The following is a 26,764-nucleotide window of genomic DNA, read 5'->3' as shown; positions in this document are numbered from 1 at the left end:
AAGGCCCAGATCTACTCCTCACAGCGATGTCATCAGACCTTCTCCAGGGAAACAGAAACTACTAATTTCCCCATTAATTAGGTGGCCTTTGGATCAAAATTCACATGTTGGATGAGCGGAGATTCTGTACTACTACCCTCATTTTATGTTTCAATATTTTTGTCAGTGAGCAAACCACCATTAAAAAAAGGACACTGACCCAGTTATCATCTATATTGCGAATTACCATTCCGAGTTCATTATCAGTATATGTAAATATACTAATAAATGTATATGTAAATATACTAGTAAATATGTAACAACACATATGAAAAACATACCAGTAAGATGGTTAAATGTTCTAAGTAACTTGTGTATTTAGTTACAATTTCATGTTGGTTATTTTAAGGGTACGTGGAAGGTGAGAGTCTGTTTCATTAAGGTTATCCAGTCAAGGACTTTTTCAATGCAAAGGTGATAATAATAAGGGGGCAGCAACAAACAAAAACACAGACACAAATATGACAGACAGAACACAATGACAAAGACCATCTGTCTCCAAGTAAACTGATGGGCCTGTGGTGCCAGCGAGTGCAGCCTCTGTGTCAGCAGTAGGAAAGCCATGGATCTGAGGGGTGTGTGTTGGCGAGTCCTGAAGCACATGTGCTTGGAGTGCTAGGCTGGAAGGGATGGAGGGGAGGGGACTGAGTGAACTTGGGGCCAGCAACTGGGGTCACACTGGGGGTGTAGGCACCCCCGAGCCTATAGCACTGGCTGCTGGAAGTGGAGGTGTCTGGTGTATGTGCCATGTCTGTATCTTTCCCCAAACCTGGTGTGCCTGGGGGTACGTAGCTCACTAGCAAACCTCAGGCTGGGTGAACTGGCAAGTAGGAAGCACAGGGTCCAGGCAGGGGTAGCAGGGCTATCCATGCCAGGACTCAGGAGATCCAAGAACGTGCATGTGCTTCTGAACCCAGAGAGTGTTGTATGAGCACTTCCACCAGTGAACTCCAAACTCCAAAGTGGAGGAATGATGCTTGGTCTTCTACACTTAATGTTTTACGTGAGCCCGGGTAGTACTACATGTGGGTGCTGCTGAAAGCAGTGCTTTGTATGTGGCAGTCTGCACATGCATCTCTGGTATACACACTGAGCCTTGCTACTGACTGAACCTGCGAAAGGAAAAGCAGCAAATGCATTTGTCAGTTTGGGACAAAGACCCCCAGGACTCCAGGCACGCTGGGCTGGGCTCCAGCAGCCAGGCAGTAAGACACCATTGTACACAGAGGCTGAGATTTCAAGAGTTACTGATTTTTACTATAGTTGCCATAGCTGGGTAGAAACCAGGCCAAACAGGTCAATTGTTCTTTCTCCCTCGCAGCAGGGCATAAGCACATGCCATCTCTAATATGGAGCTTACATCATAATAACTGTGGCCTACGGTCAATGCTAGAGTTACGGGGGAACTGAAGAGAGAGAGAGAAGACGTGAGCTGTGTAGGCGAATTATCAGGACAAACTCAGCATTTCAGTAGTTCCACTGTCAGTGGAACAGCATGCTGGAAAATATATATATATATATTCTTTCCTCCAGCAAATACTTTAAGTCAAAGTATTATTAAGAATTGTCTGGAATCTTTCCTCTGATACTGTTTCCAGCCACACATCTGACTGGCTCTGAATCTATTAATAAAGTGAAATTTAGCATCTCCCAGGAGTTCTTGAAAAAGAAACAAATACACCATTGATCTCAACTGCTCATCGTCCAATACAGGTCAGAGCATCACGGATCAAAGGCCTTCAAAGTTTTGGCAGTGCCTCTCTAGTTTTCAGGAAGCAAACATCCACTGATCAAACACACAGTCCATCTGCATTAACTGTCACCCTCGTTTCCAACCTCAGCAAAAAGGGCTGCAGTGTGATTAAGAGGTACCAGCAGATCTAGCCCTTCACCCCTTTGTCTCATTTCCTAGGTCTGTTCTGTGGAGAAACAAAATGTTTCAAAGGGGCCAGGCTGGTGGCCTTGAGAATCTCTCATGGGGAAAAATTGTCCAGACTTGAAAGAAAAATTGGGGCAGGAGTGCATTCTTTGCCAGAAACATGTTACACACGCGCTGGCTGCTACGAAAAACATGCTGTGCACTCAGGAAGCCTGAGGTTCCTGACTTCAGGTTGTGTGGATGGGTGGAGGCTTCCTGAATCTTAAGATTTGCTAAAGTTTCCTTTCCATTTTGTTTTTGTATCCTTCTAACAAAGAAAAGCCATCACTCAAGCTCAGCTTGCTTTTGCTACTGACCTTGTGACAGCTGGCTGGTCCCATGAGCTAGTCTGTATTAGCTGACACAGAGACAACTCAGCTGAAGTGTTCTCAGCTTAGCAAGTCACCTCTGTCCTGAAGGAGCTGCCCCTGCCTTGCATGCCACATTATCTTCCTTTCAGAAGATGCTAGTATTAATGCCCTTCCACTGATCTTATCCAGATAAAAGGTATAGAATGGAAGATGAAGAATAAACATGGAACAGAGACATCAATAATAAAATCCCTCTTTGGTTATAGTTCCCTTCTCCTGCCCTTTTTTTTTTTTTTTTTTTCATACTAATGTTATCAGTGAGAAGTATTTTCCAGAACAAGTCTACTTGATTTTGATTATGGTGGACCCACAGGAAGCTGTGCATCAGCACACGATCTACCACTCTGGGAAGAACCATCTGGGATCTTGGAGAGGTCTGGACAATGTTTACTTTGGATATATGTCTGGTCCAGGCCGATCATTTGATTAGCCCTCCTCAACTGTACCAGGAGTTGGAAAGAAAAACGCATTTCAGATAAGCTGCATTTAGATGAATAGCTAAGTCTATCAGCTGCTACCGTTCCCTTGGTGCTGCTACATATAAAGAAGAGAGCATAGCTTTTAGTTATGTTAAACTAATCTCACTCTATTATAGAAATAAGAAAAGAACAAAGTACAAGCCACACATTTTTTAAAAAAAGAGAAGACAAAGAAGAGAGATGGTGAAGCCAATCAAGCTCCTCTCTCCTCTGTCCTGTACTAAGCTCTAAATGTATTCTTCTTCCTCAAAAGTGACAAAAATACTTAACACAGCTGACAGTTTCAGAGATCACTATTTCATTATTATCTCAGATGGATGAATAAAGCCTAAACCTCAGCAAACAGTTCTTTTGATTCCCAAATTCCCTTCTCTCTGCATTCCAAACAAATGCAATAAAAACAAAGAAACCCATAGCCTACAAACCTCACATACCTACACACTACTAGTATCTCTTTCTCACCTATCCAAACATCAGGTTTTCTTCCCTGCCTACTTAACTTCTGTATCTGATTATTGAAAGTGATTGTCTTTATAGATAATAAAATATATGCGTATATTTTAAAACAGACATTCTAGTCATTGGCAATTAAAAATAGTCATTAAATCACATATACCAAGAATAGCTGATTTACAATTGTTCTCCCTCTATCTCCTTTTTTTTTTTTTTTAAAGACATCAGTCTTTAAAAAGATAATTAATGCCTCTCTTTTCTATCATTTATCAGCACTTTACATGGAAGGAAACCAGACAGGTGTTATAGAGTGGAATATCAGGACTGAGAAACAAATCACAGAATCATAGAATACGTGGAGAAGGACCTCTGGAGAGCATCTAGTGCAACTCCACAAGTAACCTAAAGTGGGGACAAAACTAAGGTTACAATAAGAGCCAACAGAGAGAGTAGGAGCAATACCCCCCAGGAAAAAGGAAGACAATCTTAACTGCCCAGCTGTCTACATAGCTTGCATGTATTTATCCCATATATTTTTAATCAGAGCAATACGCATACTGTACCCTTAAATTCCTCTGCTTTTACATTTTTGTTATCCGTTTCAATAGAAATTCCAGTCGCCTTACGATCTGCAAGGGGACAGAAAAAAAAGACAATTCAGTAGTAAACTTGTACTTTCATAGGTGCTTCACTAGTTACAAGCAATGTTTTTGAGACTTCCTTACACAGGATGGATTAGATATTCTCTGCTAGGGAGAGCATGGGGACTAAGAGTTAGAACAGGACTGGCCACGTGGGTGGCCTTGAACAATTCATATCTTTCTCTCTCTGTCCTGGCACCTGTAAAAAAAATAGTAATATTTCTCTTTTACAATGCCATGATAATATTTACATGTGAGAAATACTACATAAACAATAGATGTTGTTTTATACTGTGGCAACATTTCAGTCTGTTTTTAATTCTGGAGACTTTATTAACCTATGAGCGTATTTTCCATGGTATTTCTATTACAAGGCAGGCTTGTTTACTGAAGAATACCATGTACTACTTCTCCAGGATAACAAATGCAAGCAGTAACTGGAGGTTACCTCAAATTCTCATTAAACTTAGAAGAAAACATGAGTCAACATTTCTATAGTTTTATATGAAACAGATATATATAAAAAAAAAAAGAAAAAAGAAAAGCATACATTCTTGGAATTTCAGTATACTCAATACAAGAGAGACCCAGACAAAATGCGTGAAATCACCATTAGCCCTGCATTGATCCCCACCAAGCTACCCTCTCCCTCACTGCATCTCATTATACATCTTCTCTTGAGAGCTGCTCTCCTCAAGAAAGGACACCAGTGTGCATTCCCTCATGATTCAGAAGTATTCCTACAGGGCAGAACAGTCCATCAGTTTTTCTGGTTACTCCATGGCAGACAACAAGTCTACCAAATGGTTAAAACTGCTTATTAATAGATAAATACAGTTCCTTACACAAGTTTACATTAACATTCTTTTCAAAAGCATCTCAAGTTCCACTGGTTTAGACTGGTTTTGAAGACAGCGTGGACACTCATTTCACATCCCATTTCCTATGTCTGCATCAGCCAACTGAACAATTGCTACAGAGGGTATGAACAACAACTGAGTCCCTCTCGCCATCAACAACATTTAGAAATATGGCTTGTTCAAAATAAGAGTGTAATGTTCTCTGACTGACAGAAACTAGTTTAGCCTTACTCCATTTAATCTAATCTCATCTCACTATTTGCCTCTCTTGTGTGTACAGACCTCCTTTATTTAAGAATCAGTTTCTTGCCCCCCCCATTATGCATACCCAGGACATCCAATGTTGATCTGAAGACATGAACAGATGAAGAATCCTCTGCTTCTTACTATTTTATTTTGATTGTTCATTACTTCTGTTAAAGTATGTTCCTCATTTCTCATTTGTGTGAGTTTATTTGGCTTTCAGCTAGGGGTTCTCAAACCTCTGAGTATGCCATTTTCTCTACATACAAAGATACTGTCAACGAGTCATTTCGTGGTTTTCCTCTCAATTAGAGATCATCCCCTGTTTCAAGTGTGTCACTGCAGATGGAATTCTCCATCCAAGCTGTTCCTGTGGCCGTCTGAGTCATGGAGCAGCGAATAGAATAGCTATCTGAGTCCCCACCACTACAGCAGTTGCTCATTCATGGCATCCTGTAGTGGTGGGTTGACCTTTGCTTGCTGCCAGACACCCACCCAGCCGCTCTCGCTCCACCTCCTTAACTGGACAGAGGGATGAAAAAAATACGAAAAAGCTCACGGGTTGCGATAAAGATGGAGACATCACTTGCCAATTACACCGCTCCCCTCACGGCCCCCTGCCATGCGGTGTTTGCCGTCCCTTCCCCAGGCTGCCCCCGAGGCGAGGCGCCGCCATCTTGGCTGCGGGGCCCGGCCGTGCCCTGCTGTGAGGCTGCAGGGGCCAGCACGGGGCAGCTCTGGCATCACCTCATGCAGCGGCCCCACAGCACCCCACTGCCGGCACCGCGGCACCCATACCCAGCACACCTGTATTTCTACTCAGAGATACTGCTTCCTGCACATCTCACCACCTCCCTCCAAATGAACCCCCAACATTTCTCATTTCTACAAGAATATAGCTTCATATTTGGCAACAAAAAGTGAATTTTCACATGTGCAGATTACCAACGGATCCAAATCTGTGTGTTAACTATGCTGTCCTCAATACTCTTTAATTGTATTGTCATCTTTGTGTCACCCCAAAATAGTTACAACAGAGTCTGTACTATGAAAGTAAATATAAAGCGTAGATGACAATTTAAGCAATGCCATTTATGTTCACTTATAATACTAAAATAGAAAAAAATATTTCCATTACAAATAGTGCGTGCAAATTTTTTCCACTCGATCCAGAAAGGAAACTTTCTTGTTAGACTTTTAAAAAAAGAACACAAACCACAGAAGGAACCCTGCTGACACCAGAGGAGGGAAGCCCTCCTCTCCTCCAGCACCTCCCGGAGTAACAGCTGCTCCTGCACATACACACAGAGCACATCTCTTTGATTTTGTCGAAGCTTGGTCTAGAATAAGGGCTGAAATAATTTTCCTTTTTGCCTACTAAGCCTTATTTAGGTTTATGGGAAGAAAATTCTCTTTTTATTTTTACCCAAACTATACTGTTTCCAGAACAATTGAAAAAACAACATGTCCTATACACCAACAGATAACAAATCATGTTATCTACTGACAGAACATCTTCCTTCATGTTCTCATGATGGGGGGGGACGATTTTGTTCTGAGGCCCTGACAGCAGGTAATGCTTAGGATGCATTTCTAGGACTTGTTGGGGGGAGGATTAAAGCCATTTATAAATTACTGGCACATCAGCCATCTCTTTCTGTACACAAAACAGCTTGAACACATGCAGTCCAACACTTTATTACATCCACTGTTTCATAAACCTGAAAATTCTCTCTCTTCCTCCATAATACAGAGGTCATGAAGCTCATCAATGTGCTTTAAGTATTCATGAGTTAGAATACACAATAAGAAATAATGTTTTATGACTTCTGGGGCAGGATCATGGCACTTATTTGTATGGAAGTTATCATTAAATTACTTTGCGTAGTTTGTATCATGAGCTTGCAGTTGTACCAAGTCTGTATAATTCCTCTTGCATCAAGGGAATTACAAATGTACAAGGACTCTAGCATGCAATGTAATACATACAAAATATGCCAGAAAAACAAACAAACAAACAAAATTCATACTCAGCATGCACACAGCCCTCCTCATCACACACAAACCACACATATACATGCCCCTCTTCAAGCAGTGCTCGAGTCTGAACTGTAAATTAAGCTGGTGCAGAGACGGGTGACAATTAAAGCTTGATCAATCAGAAAAACAGAAGAGGTCTTCAAAGCTAGAGTACCTCTTCCTTAAAATGTCCTTTCAGAAGTGTCTGCCAATTATTCAGAATCCAAGACTTAAGCATTGCATTTTAATTCACCGTACAAAGAGCAATAGAGAAAAGATAACAGATTACTGTACCACCAAACTTTTTGTTCATCAGATGCTTTTATACACAGATTGACCCCGCCCCCCCCCCCCCCCCCCCCCCACTCTTACATGGGAGCAGCTTCATTTGTTTATAAGTAGGCCCACAAAATGCATGCTTTCCATTTGATAATCCCTCACAGAGCTGCAAACTGACGCTTGAGGAATCAAAGAAAAGCACATTAGTCAAACCAAATCAAAGGAAACAGTGGTGCCTGGAGGAAATTACATGAGAACAGAATCAAAACAAAGTTATAAGTACAAGAGAAAACACAGCCTCTTGGTATTTGTTTTGCCAAGTTCGAAGTAGCAGGTGGCCTAGGCCAAAGCTGAACAAAGGATTTCAGAGGATACTGAAGGTTTAGGAAGTCCGATGTCCCGAGAATAAAGCGATAATGCAGACAGTTCTCTTACCGTACTCAACCACAGAACAGGAAGCCAACCGTTATTTAATCAAATGACACCTTGAGTCTTGCCATGATCTTGTCATTTAAACACTCCCATGGGGCTTGGCTCTTCTGTTGCCGAATTTTTCCCTAGGAGAAGTACCCACAGATGGCATAGTCCATAAATGGGGAACAGGAGAAGGGAAGCTACCTAACTGTGGACAGAATTTGTTTATCAACTCAGAAGAGACTAACTCCCATTCTCCTTAGGAGTCCAAAATATGGTCACTACAAGCAAAAGGCTGCCATCCAGCTCAGGATATTGGCAGGCTAGAACAGTGTTACCCGGAGGTGGGCGAAAAACAGGCATCCAGGGCTCACACCACAAGTCTGACCCAGACATGTTGCTGTCACCATTTGAGCGTTTAAGCTGCTTTTGTCTTCCATCCATTTTGCTTGGTGAATGCTAGCCTCCATCAAAAATGCTGGAGGGAGCTCTGGAGTAGTAAGAGTCTCCATGACTGCAAGAGTCTCCAGAATGCGTGCCAGAGTCCTTAACTAATCTCTGAAATCAGTGATTTATGCACCAAAATGTAGCCGGAACTGAGTGAAGTAGCCTCATTAGGAAATATAAATAGGGCATTAAGTGCTCAAACTTCAGACAAGGGCTAGAAGAAATTACCAAACATGATGGGAAAAAAGAAAAAGAAAAATAAAAAAGCTCCACTTCTGTCCTTCATTTATCTTGAGTTACAAATATTCTTGAATCTTAATAATGATAGAACAGGATTTACTTTGGGCAGAGTTTATATGTTTCACAAAAAAAAACCACCCTGCACACCTGTAGCCACAGAAAACAAATAAGGTAGCAGTCTCAATTCAGGCAGAGGCTGTAAAGTGGTAATAAAGAGTCCACTAAAATCCAGATGTGGATTGCAAGTTTGTATTTTACTAGGTGTGTTGTGACTGCATAAAGCATAGTAATCCAGGGAAGAAGGCACATTTTTGGGTTGACAAACTGGGTCTAAAACATAAAAGGAACTTAAGGGGTTTCTCAGCCACCCCTGTGCTTATGCGGTAGCTGTCAGCAGCACTGTTGTAGTGTTTTGGAAACTGCTGGACTTAACCACGGCAAGTTTTAGTCATTCAGGCACTGGAGCTGGTGGTAATACACGCAGTTCCTGAGAGTATCTTAACACACTATGAAATACGTGGCAAGATTTTAAACACTCTTATTGGCTAATTAGGACATAGCCCTTGATGATGTTTTTAACCATGAAAAAATACAAACTAGAGATCCTACTTCATGTACATGTGTTATCCACGCGTCAGTGGCAAATGAGAAGTTTTTCTACTAGCTTGAATAAACTGCTTTTAATTTAGTAAAGTTTCTAAGACTCTACAATTATAAGGAAAACTGCTCCTCAGTATGATGCAGTGCTGGTTTCCTGGCACTACAAAGAAGTTGTTCTAGTTGCATTTGTGCTCTGCTAGTGTTTTGAGCTGAAGGAAAAACATATGACTAGTTATTTTCACTCCTTAAACAGTACTAGAAATGCAGTATTTTGGCCTTGACTCTTGGGATGACAGAGGTACAGAAGCAGCAAGCTTTTAGTTATTCAGAAGGGACAGAGAATAAGGGGATAGGGAAAGAAATTCATAGGCAGAGTAACAGCCTAACTTTTATGCCATAGAAAGTGCCTTTTCCATAACTAGATCAATAATCTTATGAAAAGCCTTGTAAGATACTTTGATTTGTGCACATAAATACCTGATAGCCTTCCCTCCTTCCCACACCTCCCCCTTTTCTACAAGCCCTCTTCTAATTCCTGATGAATTTCTTATTCATGGAGAAATGGACTAGTTTCTCAGAGCATGGGAAGAGAGTTGGGAACTAAAACCAAAAAAACTGCTAAATCCAGTTATTTGGTTTGGCTTCTCTTTTGGAAGAGCAACTATTAGAAAATTAAAATTCCAACTCTATAGCTGAGTAGTATATGACACACAAAAACTGACCTTTCCCCCAATCCCTGCAAAACAACAACAAAAAATTTCCCCAAACCCTAAGGCATTTTTTCCCCCTTCCAGACCAGGCTCAGAGCCATGCACTGAGTAACGGAGTAATCCTCCCCTCTGTCTGCTCCCATGAGCAAAGCCATACATTTGAAGCTGATAACAAGGCCAGCATCCAGATGGTAGGGTAGTTAGCAATCTAACACGCAGACACATTACGTGTCTTACTGGGTAAATCATCAGACACTCTCTTCACTCTTTTTCATTAAAAGCTCTCAAATTAACAGCAGTCAGATTCAGAAGAAAAAAATGTCTACAGATACCCAAGTGAGACAAAGCAGTCAAGTTTTAAGGTGCCTTGCCTGCAAAACCTGTATCATAACAAAGCAAAGCGTACTTTAGGCTGGTTTCTCAAAACATTTCAGAGTAGTAGGTTGTTTCCGAAGACAACTTAGGTTAAAGTGACAAAGAGTTTAAATGGCCAAGCTGCTCAACTTCTAGTTTTTCTTGGATTTACTACTTATTGTACATCCAGAGGTATAGAACTTAATACAGAAATTTGCTGTTTTATTTAATATAGCATAAAAATAAAAACGAAAACAATTCTTCGCACTCATCTGTTAGAGAAAGTCATTTGTTTCATCAGTGTCAGTAAAACTCTGCCTTTGTGATGGAAATCACATGAGAAGCAGAACAGAGAACCTTGCGTTCATCCGGCTGCGAGTTATCACACAGGGCAGTAACAGCGTTGTCAGAAAGTGCCTCGGAGTGGGATTTCTACCTGCATTGAAAGCTGGTATTGGATGATCTCAGGAGCTCTCAGTCCCACAGGAGGGGGAAGAGCTCTTTTGTTATAATGCCTCAATTATAGAGCAGACTAGCAAAGAAGCTTTCATTCATGATGCCAGCCGAGGGATGATTTAATGCTCAGCTTCGTGTGAACTGCTCAGTACAATATGAAAGGCTAGCACACCAGCTGATGATGCCTTTACTTTTACTTATCTAGAAGGTCAAGAATAAAAAGAGACTGTAGTTTTCAGAGTGACTTATCTGAATTTACCGGCAGTAGTCCCAAGATTTTAAGATCACGTTAATGATCATTTTGGAGCACAGCCCCAAGGACAGTCGGCCCTGGCAAGACTGAACTGGAAGTGCTTGTAGAGGAAAAAGCAAGGAATAACAAACAAGTGGCATGGGACAAAAAAGGAGATTATTTAGGCCAGCCTTTCCAAAGAAACTGAACACCAAAGTAAATGAATTCCAGAGAAACTAAACAGCCTCGTAAGTGCTTTCAGCAGACCCAACACAAATTACTGTGTGACATGGTGTGGGAAATTAAAAAAAAAAAAAAGAGCGTGTTTTTATTTATAATCAGAATGCAAAAATTCCATTCTACTCAAAGTTTTTTCTTTTTTTTTTTTTTTTTGCCTCCTCTTCTCCTTGTGTTCGAATTCGCAGCTTGCGCAGGTTCAACGCAGCGCAGACTGTATCCCAGCAGACAGACCATCCAGAAAGCCTGTGATATTAACCAAGCATTCATAGCTCTCACTTTCACAAGACTCAAACCCGCTGCTCCCCCTGTCTCCATGGAGCCTGTGACACCGGGGTATGGGGTTTTGTCCCAGCCAGGCCCCACAACAGGGCTGGTTTCTCGCTCGCTGGTGCTGCTCCACAGCGGTTTCCACAGCAACCGGGCAGGGCGCACAGGCAGGCCGCAGGCAGGGCCCCGGCTGGCTCCCAATGCTTGCTTTGAGGTGGATCCGGATGCTGAAGACTTGTGTCTGGTGCCATTGCGTTAAAAAAGACCATTAGAAGGGGCTACGCGAGGAGATGTCTCTTTGCCACTCCTGTCGCACACACCTCAGGTAACACAGAGCAGCGGAGTTGAAGAAACAGGTCTCCAGCTGCACTGCTGGGTGCAACGCTTCAGCTGAACACCGGCCTGTGCAAACACCTCATGAAGTTGTCACAGCATGATGACCGAGTATACGAAACAAAGCTGGGTCCCCGGTGCAAACTGATCCTCTGAAGTCAATAGTACCAGGCTGATTTACATCAACCGTAAAATCAGCTCTGAAACACACGGGAGACGAGTAAGTGGAGAAAACAAACAACCCCCACCAAAAACAAACCACAACAATTACAACAAAAAAAACACAACAGAAAACCAACACAAACAACCCACAACCATTCAGGCAACATTTCGAGTCAAATTTCATGATAGATTTCAAGGGTCTGCACCAGGCTCAAGTGACTTTTGCTGGAACTGCTGGGCAATTTCAAAAGGATAAACACTTTCAAGAAGTTGAGCATTTATATACCTGCAAATACACACAAACCTAAAAAAGCCTGAAAACAAATTTAATTTGCTTTCCAACTGTGACAGCCAGCATTAGTTATGGTTCCAGTATACACCATGTAAAACTGGAGTTCCTGCTTGCTCAGAGCCAGAGGAGTCATTTAACTCCCTGAGGGTAGGATCCTATTTCCAGATTCAAGGAAAACCATCAGGCCTCTGGGATTTCCAAGCATGGAAGTAGACTCCACATTGTTCCAGTGCAGGAATGTCTCTTTCCATAGGTGGTCTCATCCATATACGCTGGAACCAAATTTCCTGTGCAACTTCAGTCCTTTCTCAAGTTTATAACAGTTTTTCCCAGTAGGTCTTCTCAACCCCTTTTTGATTAACCTAAGCATTTCTACAAACTGCACTGCAGGGGATGCGTACATATTAAGTTCTGGCTTTTAATGGTAAAGGAGCACATAATGAGCCAGAACTGTGCACTGCGGAGGTCCCAAGTAGCAGGTGGGATAGCTCATTAGACCAACTACACCCAAATGTCTCATTTTCAGAAAAGTGTAATAATCAAAACCAAGTCAGCATTGTCACGTGTCCCCCACTGAAAGAGATGATCCATCTGAAATCTGGTAGCTTAAAAAAAAGTTTGTCTCTGAAGGAAGCATTCACCCAGAATATACTTCTATGCTAATACGGAATAGATGCAAGAACAGCTCCTTGGGGTGAGTTTTTAAAGAGGGCTTTGCACAGGCTTCCTTCCATTCAATTTTTGCTGACTGGGATGTACCATGACTTCATTCTAGCTAGTGTGCCCATTAAAAAAAAAAAAAAACAAAAAAACAATTCGAAGTCTCACCAAAAACAGTAGAATACTCTTTAAATGGATATACTCTGTGAGAAGCTGTGTAATGCTTTGTGAATTTGGGATTCAGACATTTCCAATAGGTGGATGTGGGATGCCACTTGACTGAATTTCATTTGAACCATGAGTTTTAGGACTGCATCGTGCCTTGATCAGCAGCACAGAGCTATATATTCTTTTTTTTTTTTTTTCCCCTCCAGACTACAAACCAGACTCTGCTAATATGAGCTGCAAGCACAACGGCCTCTTCTCTCTTGGCCAGAAGAATCTGGTGAACCCTTCCTAATTATCTGCACAGTTTGCCAAATTAGCTCATCCCGTTTTCATTCACACATGATCCCTTACGCTGCCAAGTTTGCTCAATTGTCTCTTCCTGCCAGAAGCAGCTAACGGTCATGTTTGATGGCTATTACTTTCAACCAACATTGTAGTTTACAGTACAAATACACATCTTTAGCCTTAATTCTGCAGGCCTTTAATAGACAGATCAGTTCTTCAATATCTGATTTTATAGGAGCACCTTCTGGCATATTTATCTGAACAGGACTGAAGCCACTCCTTTGACTCAATTAAGGCTGTTATGTATCAAGAGGAGCTAGAACAAACAGAAGATGTTTTGCACACTGAAAGGAGAAGGGTGATTAGAAGAAATCCTCCGGAAGCCAGAGCTAGGAACAATAGGTCACAGTATAATAGGTGCCAAATTTTCCTTAAAGGGGATGAAGAGGGTAAAAAACAAACAAAAAACCACCTTAAAGTCTTCATCACATTAAAAGCTATACAAGCAAAACAACACATGGATATTCAGATTAGAAAACACTAGAAGAACACTGGAAAGTTACACAGGAAACAGGAATAAACACAGTCACTCTGTGCTTTATTTATTTTTAAACCAAGCATAAATGTTAACTCAGTAATCATCCCAGCTTTTCAACAGAAGAGATGTGTCAGGAGGCACATCCTTGAGAATATTTGGGTAAGGTTAGTTAACAAACAATTCTGCTGCTTTCGTCAGAAGAAGGGCAAGCTTAGGAAGCAAGCTATCATTCACAATTCACTAGTTCGAAGCTTCACGTAATATGTTTTGATTATCTTTTCAGCCAATACTTAAACTAAGAAAGTACCAGCTGTTTCACTTTCACAAAAGTGGAATGAAAAAAGATGTCAGGAATTCTGTAACATAAAATAAATAAATAAATCCAGGGCACAGAATAATTGTATAGAAGACAAATAATCTTGTCAGAATCAAATAGACAATCTTGTCGTAATTCAAAGACAAAGATAATACCAGGAATCCATAGAAATACGAATTCCGTATTATTTATGCCACTAGATATTTTTAGAATAGAAAGTATCTGATTAATGATTCAGCCCCCTGGCCCATCTTCTCAAGTGCAACAAGTGCTTAAAAATCTGGTGGTTACAACAGCTGTATCTGGAATGCTCTATAGTTCACATAAGATATATACTATCAAAACCCTGTATTACATTTCTAAAATGCCTGCTAGAGTCAATAGATCGACACGTTTCATGAAATCATGACTTCCAGATAGGCACATAAGCTGCCCTAAATTGTTTTGCCATTTGCTTTGCCTACTTCTGCCCTGTATTATTTTTATAACCAACTCCTCCTGAGATATTGATACTTTATAAACTCATGTGACACTATTTTTTCCTAAACTTAACTTTCCAGTAGAAATAAGACTAAATAATACCACTCTGGAGTACTCAAGTCCGGCTAACTGATTTCAGTTCAAGGACCTCTCTTTTTGAGAAAGGTATCTGAGGAACAGTCCAAGGACTATGCTGGCATAAAGATTATACAGGCAGGCGCACATCAGCACGAGCACTGCAATCACATGGAATCCAAACACAAAATGAAGTCTTCAGATTTCAGATCTAAAGTCACAGAACAATATTTTAGTAAGATGAGGATCTAGCACATTTACCTATTTATTTCCACTGTTGTTGCAAGGCTGCACATCTTGCATCAAGCCTGCACGGTACAGAACTAGCATCAGCAGACAGAGCCCTGAATGGTCAGAAAGCCAAGAAAGGGAACAAGATGGTTTGTTGAATAATAGATAGCTACCTGCATTTCTCTCCTAGAAAGGGAACTCATCACCACCTAAGTTCCGCTCAAAGCACCTCTGTTAAAATAAGCCTATAAGCTTTTATGCTTTGTGTTGCTATGCTGTGAGTGCCAAGTTATGTTTTAAGGCAGCTAAGGACCAGGTTCCTTACAAGACAAAATGGATTACTCTTTCACAGAAAAAAGAGCGTCCATTTCAGAGCTTACAGCTATGTGAATCCTTATAGCCAAGTCTACATATACCTTCCACTTAAACAGTCTGATTACATAGCCAAGCCCCTTGACATATTCGGCTGTATGAGATTTTTGGAAACTCTCTGTCCACCCTGCATGCTTCCCATCCCAAAGCAGAGGCAGCTAAAGGTCATGGACTATCTACTTTTCAGTCACTGCAATTAGCAATTTAAAATAATCAGATTTCATATTACATTTCTGCTTATAAGTCTTCAGCCATATGGACAGCACTCCATACATTTATAGGGATTCACATGCAGCATCTAGCCACAGGATTGGAACCTTAACAGCAAAATAATGCTGTATTTTCTTCTGATTTTCAGACTCTTTACCCCATCCCAAAACTGAAAGGGTTTTATATATGTACAACTTCTATATACATACATATTGGTCACAAGCTAAACTGTTAGTTCTACTGATATTATTGATATTATATTGGTATTATCTCACTGTCTTTGTACTCCATGAAACATGAAGATAATTCAGCTTCAAAAGAAGGGCAGATTCCTCCCTACCCCCTCCCAGTATTTCCATAAACGCTCACAACAACTGATCTCTGCTGGAAGCCAAAGATAGAGCATTGCTTCAGAATCCCACTCTGCCTCCAAGTTGATCTTTTGTTTTGTGAGCAAAATAAAATAAACTAAATCATACATTAACATAGAATCAATTGTTAAAGGTGCCAATAGGATCCAAAATTCAACTTTGCCCCCCCCCCCCCCCCCAATAACTAGATGAAATTAAAAACTGTTTTGTTCTGAGTTTGTCAAATACTAGGCTAATCATAAATACTACCTCATTCCCAGTTTTACAAAGTAGTGTAAAACAATCTTTTGGTTTTAGTATATTGTTACATAGTTACTAGATTCAACTGTTTTTCCACTAAAAAAAAATTATCTGCCTTAAACTTTTATGATATTTTCCTAAGAGAATACAAGCTTTCTGGGACTTTTTTTGTGGGACTGAAGACTAGCTTAAAAAGATAAGAAAAATCCTTCTGCACTGCTTTGTTGTTCCCTAGAAGACATTAAGTTTGCTTTAACCCGACAAAAATATTCTGCACCTGCAAGTCTCTCAGCTGTATATGTAAGAACTGGCCATACTAACTCCTCTTTCTCTATTTACATAGCTTTAAAAACTTTGCAGAAACTTTGTTTAAAAGCTTATAAACAGACATCACTTCATTATTCTCTCACAAAAGTCAGTGTGTTCTCCCAACAGCTATTTATGTTAGAAAACTAATGCATATTGCAAAACCTGGACAAAACCTTTGTAGCAGTGTATTTCCTTCCCTTCCTCCTCCTCCTCCAAAAAGGAGACTAAAAATTTGAACACAGCTGGAAAGCAAACAGCAACTGTGTGGGCTGTTGAGAGTTGAGGACTTGGCTAAAGATGCAACTGGAACACAACTGAAACATATAAAGTATTCGGCAACAGGGGAAATGCAGAGCTGAAAACAATTTTTAGTTGTGTCTCAATATATGCTGCTGATTCCCTGTCGACAATCAGCTTCCCCTGATGCCTCTTATGTCCTGGAACAGTATTTACTGAAAGGCTCCAAAGACAAGTGCTGTAAGTACCTTATCTTCTGGAAGTACCCGTCATTTCAACAACGCTTGAACCCAACACAGAGAGAACTACATTTACTTTTCATACTTGATACAGAAGTCTCCTGAAATGTTTTAATTAGTACTGTTTGAATTGAGGAATCAAGTGATGTCCAGGATGTAGGTCTTATATAGAAAAGGGAAAGAAAAAGAAATTGACTTAAAATGGAATTATGTGAAGGTCTCAGACTGTATTGCAAGAAGCAAAACCTTACACACATTGCTTTGTGATGTCTAAGCATACTTCCGCTATGCATCTGCATACTGCTCTCTACCTCCTCTCCTGGGCACCAACTTTGATGTTACCTATAAATCTGGAGTCCCTGAATTTGTTTGCTTTACTAGTCACTCCAATACTACAAATGCAGTATCTTAAAAACCTTATGGGCTCTTACTATTACCTGGCTGTCCCAATCTCCCCCTCCTCCTGCCCTTTTAACATTTTCAACTGCTGTATTCAATATTGAAATATTGGTTTCCTTCAATATCGATTTCCTTTCAGGACCATCTCAAATGATTACAACATTTTTGTGCATCAGTAAATCACATTACACCTGGGAGGACCATTATGTTGGTCAGCAGAAAGCAGCAGGGGCATTCACTGCAAGACGAAGAAAACTCAAATACTGACTGAAAATAAAATACATTTCATTCATTCACATACAAATATTTACTGGCATTTAAATGGAAAGTTTTTAAGTCTACTCATAGAATACAGACCTTTTCTGCACAAACTCTTCCAATGTCTAAGCATTGCTATTAATAAACTTTTAATTGGACTTTATGTGGACACTGGGGGAGGAAGATTCCCCCCTCTCCCCCCTTGTCTTGCTTTAGTATTCTACAACTTGTGTTTTTGAGATAATCCTCCTCTATCTAACAACTCCTACAGAGTTAGGTGTTTCAAACATCCGAAATGAGCCAGAGTTGTTTATGTGTACTGTAAGTCCCTGACCAGTTATAATCTTCTACATCTCAAGCAATTAAATATACATGTTTATCTGCTTGAGGTTGCAAAAATTTGTAACTCAAGATTTAGAAGAGGGTATAACATCTTAATTGGCAAGACATCCTCATAAAATTTGTTTAATTGAGCAGTATTTGAAGTCTTTAGTCATTGTTACATGTATCAGAGAAAGCACGCATTACTGTCTGTAATTAACTTTCAGGACTTCAATTTAATTAAGAATTAACTTGCACACCTTTCACATACCATGGGTCAGCTGGGTGCTTTACTCTCGGCAGGGCCTGACTTACTCCCCGATCTACCTTTCGAAGTCAGTATCTCAGGTTTGCAGGCAGGCTCAACCTGGTGAGACCAGCGAGAGGGGCTTGGCAAAGCCCTGTAGCGCCATGCTCAAGGCCCCCGGTGCCCCGGACACACGCAGGCCTCGGCATGGCGGGGCCCGTGCGCCTCGTCCTCAGGCACTGAGTGCTGTCAGAAAGGCTCCTCCATCACTACCTGGGCAAGCAGCCTTCCCAAATACAGACATACAGCCCATGGTTATTAAATACACAGGACCGCCCGCTTGAATCACATTTTCAGAAGTGTTTACCACCAACAGTTTCAACAATACCAAAGTTGTGTTAGTGCCTTGTCACGCTACCCAAAACCCCAGTCAGTCTGGAGTAAGGGAACATGAAACAAGAGCCACAAACAAGAAGCCACAAATTTAAGAAAAAAAATCTCATCTTTGTGGTTTACCAGCTTCAAGACTGGGAGAAGGGTCAGAAAAATCAGTCTAGATGCCCCAATACTCAAATGCCAAAACCCAACTGTTTGCTTCTTTACGACATTTTATAGAAACAGGGTACTTGAGCACAAAAGATAGCCGTAACATGAGCCTGAACACACCTACACACACTAAAGATATCATTCCAGATGATGCGTTTTGGCTTATTTTTGCCACTACAGCTACTAGAAAGCTTCAGTTATGAACCAGTGACAGGTACTGTCCATACACTCAAGTGGTAAGTTGCTGTCTAACTCACATAGTATTATTCAAGCTCTGGTCTTCTGTGCATCATTCCCTCATATGTTTACAAGTATTCCAAGCATTAACATCTCTCCAACTCCAACCCAACTCCAGTCAGCATACACTAGCCCTTACCATACTGCCCCCAAGAATTTCTCCCAATTCATACTGGGCACTCAGGTATGCCTTATATAAACATTTTGGTTTTTAAATTATATATTAATTTGAGCAAGACTCGCATCTCAAGAATGCATGTTCCATCACTACCTCCAGTACTATGTTAGCAGCTTGCAAACAGCAAATATAGCTGCTATTGTTAACATTATCTGGTGCCAAAACAACCCTATAATCCATCGCTTGCCATCCGGACCACATTTTGTTTCACCTTAAGCCTGATCCAGTGGTTTGGACTGACTTGAGTGTATGTTAAACCCTTACAAAGTTAATCCTAACAAAAGCTAAGTAAATATCTTTTGAAACTTCATACCTGTAGGAACTGTTCTTTCTAACTCAAGTCTGATCATTTCTTACTTTTTTAAACAGTCAGGATCAAGTTATTGCTATTACAATGCAAGTTGGAGATTCTTACTGAAAACTGCTGAGTTGAGAACTCACAGAAAGTAATCATTCAAAAACAGCTTATTACCATATTTTCCCAGCGTGTTTTCCCCTGCGAATAACCTTTGAGAGAAACTGGATGCCTCCTTAAATTCCTGTTAACCAAGGGGGGCTACACTCATCAGTGGTTCAACAACTACTGCTGTTGTGTTGCTTGCTGTTGTTCAGAAGTGGCTATTTTTCCCTTCTTGCCTCTCCAAAAGCTCCTTCACCTTCCAGTGTATGTTAGGAAGTGACAAGTGAATGGGACCAGATGTTCAGCTGCCAAGCTCACCTTCTGCCTGTTTTAAAAAATCATATCTAAGCACTCAAGTGCTCCACAGTATGCTGTGAGCGTAAAGGTGACATAAGTCACGAGAGCTTTCCAGAAAAAGTGACTTTGGAAATACAGGAGAGCACAAGTGCTGCCGATCATCCAAATGCTGCTCCACTTTCATTTTCTATCCCATTCTTTGGGATACTCATTTCCCAAAGACTACTATTTAGATGAAGGAAACGTATCATTTGTCTTGATTACAAGACACCATAATATTTGCTTTAAGCTTCCTGTGGTAGTATTACAACACAGTAATGTCCGACACTTCAAGAAAGATGTGGCGGGCTTTTCTGATGAAGTGTTTTGTTAAAACTGATAGTTCTTAGAGAATTAATCAGGATGGAAAAGGACATGTCAGAAAGTAAAACTGCAAGAAAAATAGTCTTACAAAATTAGTTTTCCTTGAGAGGAAGAGGTGAGCTAACAGTAAGAGAATTACCAGTAAAATAACTGCCTTTCAGTTTCCACATAACATTTCCCTCAGTTTCCATTAAAGCATTCACACCACTGGGTATTAGCCACTAAATGGGAAAAGTAAGAACTTAACCCATCTATCTTCCCAAATATCCAATGGTGGTGTAATGTTATCATGGTGGAGGAAGAAATCTCAACCAACCAAACAAAAAAGCAGCAATAATTTAGGGTCCCTGTGGATATATGTGATAGACTATCTATTTTAAGCAAGTGTCCTTGTTTTATATTGTTCCGTAACTTCAAGGGAACCTTAATTTAGCCATTCCATATAGCCCTCGCAAATAGCCTGCAATGACAAATATGAATGTCTATCTCACGCTTTAATTGTTTTGATGAATAAAATATTTATATTGCTATGTGGATACATGTTACTAATCTTCCTTTACCTAAGTTTTCACACTGGACTGACCTCTAGCATAGTTATGAGAAAGCATGACACCACATTTTACTTACTCTGAGAGAAGTAAATGGGATTGCCTCTTGTGAGGAACTGATTACGAATAGACTGTCTTCAGAAATGCTCTGAGGGAAAGATGACATTTTAGAGTTATGGTGGAATCTAAGTAGACTGTAACAAACTTTTAGATCCTGATTTCAGAACTAAACTAATAGTTGTTTCTGCCCCTCCAAATGCACTGACAGCCTAAACCTACACCTCCCCATCTAACAAGGGAAGCTTGCTTACTGCTACTGCAGATGATTTACATGGATGTCACTATGTCAATGTCTGTCTTCGGTGAATAAGCATCACTATTATACACTCATGTGAAATGGTATGAGAGCTGAGTTTTCTTTAGCATTAGTTGTACAAGAAGATTCTCCCATATGTAAAAAGAGTTGTCTCTTTTGCGACCACCAGCACTTGGAAAGAAACAAGAGAACTTGGGGTACCCTTTGAGGAAGCCATATGTAAAAAAGCTCTAACAATTTCAGTGTATTTCTTTAAAAACAGGTCTGTACACGTGTCTCCCCAATAACATTTAGGGTTAGGCAGTGGCCTCAGACAAGCTTGGTAGCTCTAAATCATGAAAGATGAGCCCACAAGTTTTAAGTCAGTTAACTAAAGAGAAAAGATGAAGTCAAAGTTCAAGTACTTGTGAGTTCTTACTCATTTGCTATGTCATCTGCCAATTCCTGCAGCAGAACCTGGCAGCCAGCACGCTGCTGCCAAAATACTCTATAGTAGGGAATTCAGATATCATAGAGGAAATATATTAAAAAAAATAGTAATAATACTTGGTGTAATTCAGTTAAATAGTCAACAAGAAGACCTCATCCAGGCTCAATTAGATTTGCTAATAACAGTGGTAATTTTAACTCTCATCATGGATGCCAGATGCCCTGTGGTAATCACAATTACCAGAAATACATGTCCTATGACACAAAAAAAGAATTGTTGCAGCATTAAAGCCGAGAGAACAGGACCACGAAGGCCAAGCAACAGCAAAAGCAAGTCCACCACCTTAAGGTGACTGTGTTTACAGTCACCTTAAACAGAAGAAAATAAGGGGAATTGTGACTGTCTTGACTTGACAGGTGCATTTCCTGCTTCCCATATGCAATGAAGGAAGGCATTCATCCTCATTTTTTCTTTTGCACATCCAGTAGCAGGCTGTGGGGCCAGTAACCTGAACTAAGGATACTGCAGGGTGAGCCAGGACCCAGCTCTCTCTGCTGGCCGAGAAGAGGGAGACAAAAACCGTTACCGCAGAACATCACTGCTTCTGGGTGAGTCCTGTCTGAAACAGAGATCCCTTCCCAAGCAGAGTGCCTAGATTTTAAGGGAGATAGTCTGGCTTGTTCAAATGCAATGAAAGCCATGATTTCTGAAAGACTTTCTAATAAGGTCACAGACAAACTTTCCTCTGAGCCCTGAAGATCTAACCAAGAAACTGGAATTGTGAAGACAGTAACAGAGGGAGGAACCTGTCTCCTTTCCAAAGGCAGTGAAGGTCTTCCAACCAAGTCCTCAATTTTTATCTTTTTTGGAAGCATTCTAGTATCTTGTGCAGTGTCACCACAGTTGTAAGTGGAGAAAAAAAAAAGCCTGAACATTTGAAACAAATGCCACCTTCTACAGTTAATTTTCTTTTGCTTCTTGGTATTTAAAGCCATCTGACCCCCTATGTTATGGTGCCTAAGAGTCTGTGCAGGTTTGTAGAGCACTAGCCATCTATAGCAAAGAAATGTCACTTCTTAACTAAAAGAGAAAGAGAAGGAACTATCCTTGAATATCTCTTCTGGGGTTACCCCTGCTCCCTCTCCAAATAATAAAAAAAAAAAAAAAAGGCAACATGGTTCATAGCCTTATTTTGTAGAGATCTTAGAGAAGTATGCAGCTTTGCAAATTTAAGAAATCCCATCTCACCCAAATATGGACTCTAATTTAGAAATCATAACTCCCTACAGAAGTTAATCCAGCAAACACAGAGGGTTCAGTAGAAGACTGGGGGCTGATAATATTCTCAACATTGAGAGAATATTATCATGTGTTATCATATGGAAAGCATACTTTAAAGACTTCTAGCCCCACTGTCATTTCCTACAACTGATACAGTCATGCTTTGTAAGTTCTTGGAGGAGACTGAGGGTGGAGACGTGACTTTTTTGACCTAGAACCTCTGTATTTGGCTGAAAGATTCCTGAGTGCTAAGGAATGTTTGTTTTAAAGCCAAAATAAGGTGAGGTTTTATTTTTTATTTTTTTTTATTTATTGCTGAATCAAACTATCCCGTGAGCTCCATCAGATGTTTATGTAAGACTATTTATCGCCTCTGCATTGTCCTCGCACAGACACATTGTACTGAATTTGTTTTCAGCATCACCAGCTTAAATTTAATTTCTCACTTAAAGTAATGCAGGAAAAAGTCAGGCCTAGAAGCTTCACAAAAGGGCTAGTTTATCAGTATATACCACCTCCTCAACAGTAGCCATGACTATTAATAGCAATCATTTCTGTAGATTTTCTAACTCTCTCATCAACAGAACTCACAAGTCTTACCCTGTTGCACCTTGTAAAACTTTCACAGATAACACGAGTTTATTGATCTCACGCAGACTGAGACTATGACTGATGATCTCAAACTCACTAACTTTCCCCTAAATTAAAGGTCAAAGATAAGCTTTAACTCAAGACAAACCACTACTTCTACAGGTCAATGGTATTTCTTAGTAGGTTCTCTCTATAAGGACCTGATCTACCTCAGCACTGTTCTTGGCTATGCTGATTTCCTATGATCAACTTACACGGCTCTTAATTTCTACAGCTAAACTACCAAGCAAGCTCTCTACACTTGCTCCACAATATAATGCTCACATGCTTCAGGTATCAACCCACTTCTTTCTTTTCCTCCTTAGTGGGGAATGGGCAGAACCCCAGTCCTGCATGAGAAACTACTCAATGCATATGTCTGACTGGGATGCTGGTATTACTCAGTCTTATTGTTCATGTGAACATACTGCAGCCACAGGAGGAGCAGCAGACTCCCGACTGCCTTTTCTGCCTGGATTTCCTCCAACTCACACAAACGATCAGCATTTGCACACCCACCTACAGTTGCTTTCTTCACGTAGCAACTTCTTATCAGCACCTTGCTGGTAAACTCAGTTCTCCCCATCTGGCATTTTCTTGGGAATAGCGAGAAGAGTAAAAAAAAAAACGTGAGCCTGCCAACAATTTACGTGCCAGATCCACTGTACTGCTTCCAAATCACCCTGTAACATTTCCACACTGGTCAAAGCCAACACCATCAAGGGACACAATCAATCCAACAGCTGAGCAGCCTGAACACGCTGAAACCAGTCACCAAAAAAAAGACCATAGCAGCCTTATTCAGTCACATATATCCATGAAATGAGGAAAAGATCAAAAAAAAAACACAAATTCATTATATGAAAGAGAAAGTCTACACCAGCTGCCCATCTAAATAAACCAAGTTCTCCATAAGGTCTTGTACAAGTGAAGAGAAAGGAAAAGAAAAATTGCCACCAAACCGAAACTCTAGCAGTGTATATGTCATTTAGAAGTCTGTCCTCTTAGGACTCGTTCCTCCTCTGCAAAGGATTTTCCACACACACAGATTTCTGCTAGGTGCGGAGTTAAATACGAAAACGCCCAGCATCAGCACGGTCCCACATCCACAACAGACCGAGCACCATTCGGGGCTCAGGTCTTACCAAGACCGTGCCACACAGTTCTTTTCAAAACATTATTTCCACGTACAGCCTCTTTCGCTATTGCAACAGCGGGACACAAGAATACAAGAGGAGTACGGTGAAATGTGACTTGAAAGCGACAGTCTCATCACAGGCAGGACTGCCACCGGTAACGCCGTGTATCGATTCACCACCTCAGTGCAGCTATTTTTCACTCACTTCCACGTGCTTTCTGAGCGGGGCAGCTTTTGCCAAGTTATTTTAACGCTTCCTCTCGCTGTTTTTAACGAGTTAGACAACAGCACCACAGAAACACTGCAAACCCAAGCCTGCTCTGGAGCTGCACCAGCCCGTGCCGGCAACAGACACCGCGCCCCCCGTCCCTCAGGGGCCGGGAGGGGAGCGCAGCCCCAGCCCTAGCAGCCCAGCAGAGATGCGGGGGCTCCTGGCGGCGGCTTCGGCGTCCCCCTCGCCCTGCCCGGGACGCCCCCTGCTGCCCGCCAGCACCGGGCCGGGGCCGGGGCCGGGGCCGCTACCCCCCTCCCTCCCGCTGCCACCTCGCACGCCCGGGGGTGACCGTGCCGCCGGGGCGACGAGCCCCAGGAGACAACAGCGCGGGCAGGCGGGCGGACCGACGGACGGACAGAGCGCGTACGTGCTCCCAGGGGAAGGGGCGCGGCGACTTACAGCAGAGGACCCCCAAGTAGCCGAGGAGCAGCAGGCGGAGGCTGCGGCTCGCCATCTTCCCGGCAGCGGCCGCTCCCCCCCACACCCCCGGGCGGCAGCGGACGATCGCCGCGGGGCGACGCCGGCTGCGGCGGGGCGTGGGGCGGAGGGGGGGCGGCACGGCACGGCACGGCACGGACCGGCCTCGCCTCGCCTCCCCTCAGCCGGCGCCCGGCGGGGGAGAGCGGAGAGGGGGCTCTGCCCTCGCCCCGGCGAGGCGGTGCTAGGCTCTGGGCGCAGCCCGCGGGAGGGGCGGCTCCGAGCCGGTCCCCCTCGGCCACAAAACGGGGGCGGCTTGGGGGTCCGCTGGGACGGAGGGGGCAGCAGGTGGGAGCGGGTGGGGCGGTGCTCGGTGGCAGGGCACCGAGCCTTGAACCCACAGGGCACCGAGATGTGAGACCCACAGGGACAGGGACGGTGCCAGGACGCCTGGCTCCCACCCCCGGTTCCAGCACACAGGCATACAAACACACACAAAGGTGTGAGCTCTTCACGAGCTCAAGGACGTTTCTTGCCACAGAACAAACGATAAGCTTTTCGTAATCGAAGCCAAACTTCCTAAAAGCTTACACTTGTCGCAGGAGAGGTTCCCGGTCCCTGCCTGCATTCGCTTCCCCCAGTGAAACCCACCTTGCATGGAGAGGAGCTGGATGGAAGCAGCCCTAACAGGGTGAAATTGTGAAACAAAACTGCAACGGGGATGCTGCTGACAATGTGGTGGTGAGGTAGTGCTTGTCAGAGTCACTGTGAGCCCTGCTACATGTGCAGCTGGGCTGGCCGAAATACCGTGTACTGTAGGGTGCATCCCTAAACCAACAGAAGATGAACCACGCGGTCACCTTCAAAGCCTTCTTTATTGGGAGTTTGTATTAGTTTAGGAAATTATTCATTAAACATACACGAGCTGCAATGGCCCTTTAAATTTATGAATCAGGGAAAATTCCTCATTGTGACAGTTAGTGGTGTATCCGAGTCGTTTCTAATGACATCTCCAAATATATTACTGTGGATGTAATATGGTTCTCTAACAGGAAAAGTATTATAAGTATTTGATAATCAGAGTAGCAACACTGGCTATATTTTTAGACTATAGCAAAATGAGGAAAGATTATTTATAAAGCATCTAGCAGCTATTTTAATGGAGACCAAACAAGTAGGATGCCATGATACTCTTTAAATCTTCTTAGCTTATTTATCACCTGCAAAAATGTATATAGAATACAAGTAATATTTCTGAAAAATAAAAGACCATATATATGTATATATCAAGTATGTATCACCACTGTATGGGAGGAGCATGGGGGAAAGGTTATAGAGGTGGGGAATATTAAGAAAGAGCAGTGTGGAATTAAGTTAAGTGTGGAATTAAGCTTATAGGATAGCTACTGAAGTGAATATAATGGCAACGAATTGATAATGAGAATGAAGAGGGAAGGTATCCTGTTAGACATCAGGATGAAGTTTAGCTACAGTAGTGTTTCCACCCCAGTAAATATTCAGTTATAATTGCCCAAATACATGGAGTCACATATAGCATTTAATTTGGATTTCATTAGCATGACTCATACCACAGTAAATCCACTTAAATGCTTTGGGTTTATATAAGCATGAGGTCAGAGTAAAATTCCTTTTTTTTTTCTTCACTATTTTGTTTCTCTTGGTAGAAAAAGAAATATCTAGTGT

At 41.8% G+C, this 26,764-nt stretch overlaps 1 protein-coding gene across 4 annotated transcripts in view; it reads right to left on the bottom strand.

The window, feature by feature from the left end:
• The window catches only part of JAM2 (junctional adhesion molecule 2), a 35,688-nt gene extending 10,433 nt beyond the window's left edge, over window positions 1-25,255 (bottom strand). For 2 of the 4 annotated variants that reach the window (XM_048045795.2, XM_048045796.2), the window contains exons 1-2: window positions 25,043-25,255; window positions 3,824-3,889 (exon numbers count right to left, since the gene is read on the bottom strand). In XM_048045795.2, the coding sequence (XP_047901752.1) occupies window positions 3,824-3,889; window positions 25,043-25,097 (121 nt within the window). In that variant the 5' untranslated portion in view covers window positions 25,098-25,255. Of the gene's footprint in view, window positions 1-3,823; window positions 3,890-3,985; window positions 4,100-25,042 lie in introns of those variants that run through there. The other 2 variants (XM_048045797.2, XM_048045798.2) reach the window with 2 other exon arrangements.
• Between the last annotated feature and the right edge of the window lie 1,509 nt (window positions 25,256-26,764).

Source organism: Anser cygnoides, chromosome 1 (genome assembly GCF_040182565.1).
Source record: "Anser cygnoides isolate HZ-2024a breed goose chromosome 1, Taihu_goose_T2T_genome, whole genome shotgun sequence".
Taxonomy (NCBI): domain Eukaryota; kingdom Metazoa; phylum Chordata; class Aves; order Anseriformes; family Anatidae; genus Anser; species Anser cygnoides.
Note: the sequence above shows the minus strand (reverse complement) of the source record. Positions and strands in the feature narration are given on the sequence as shown.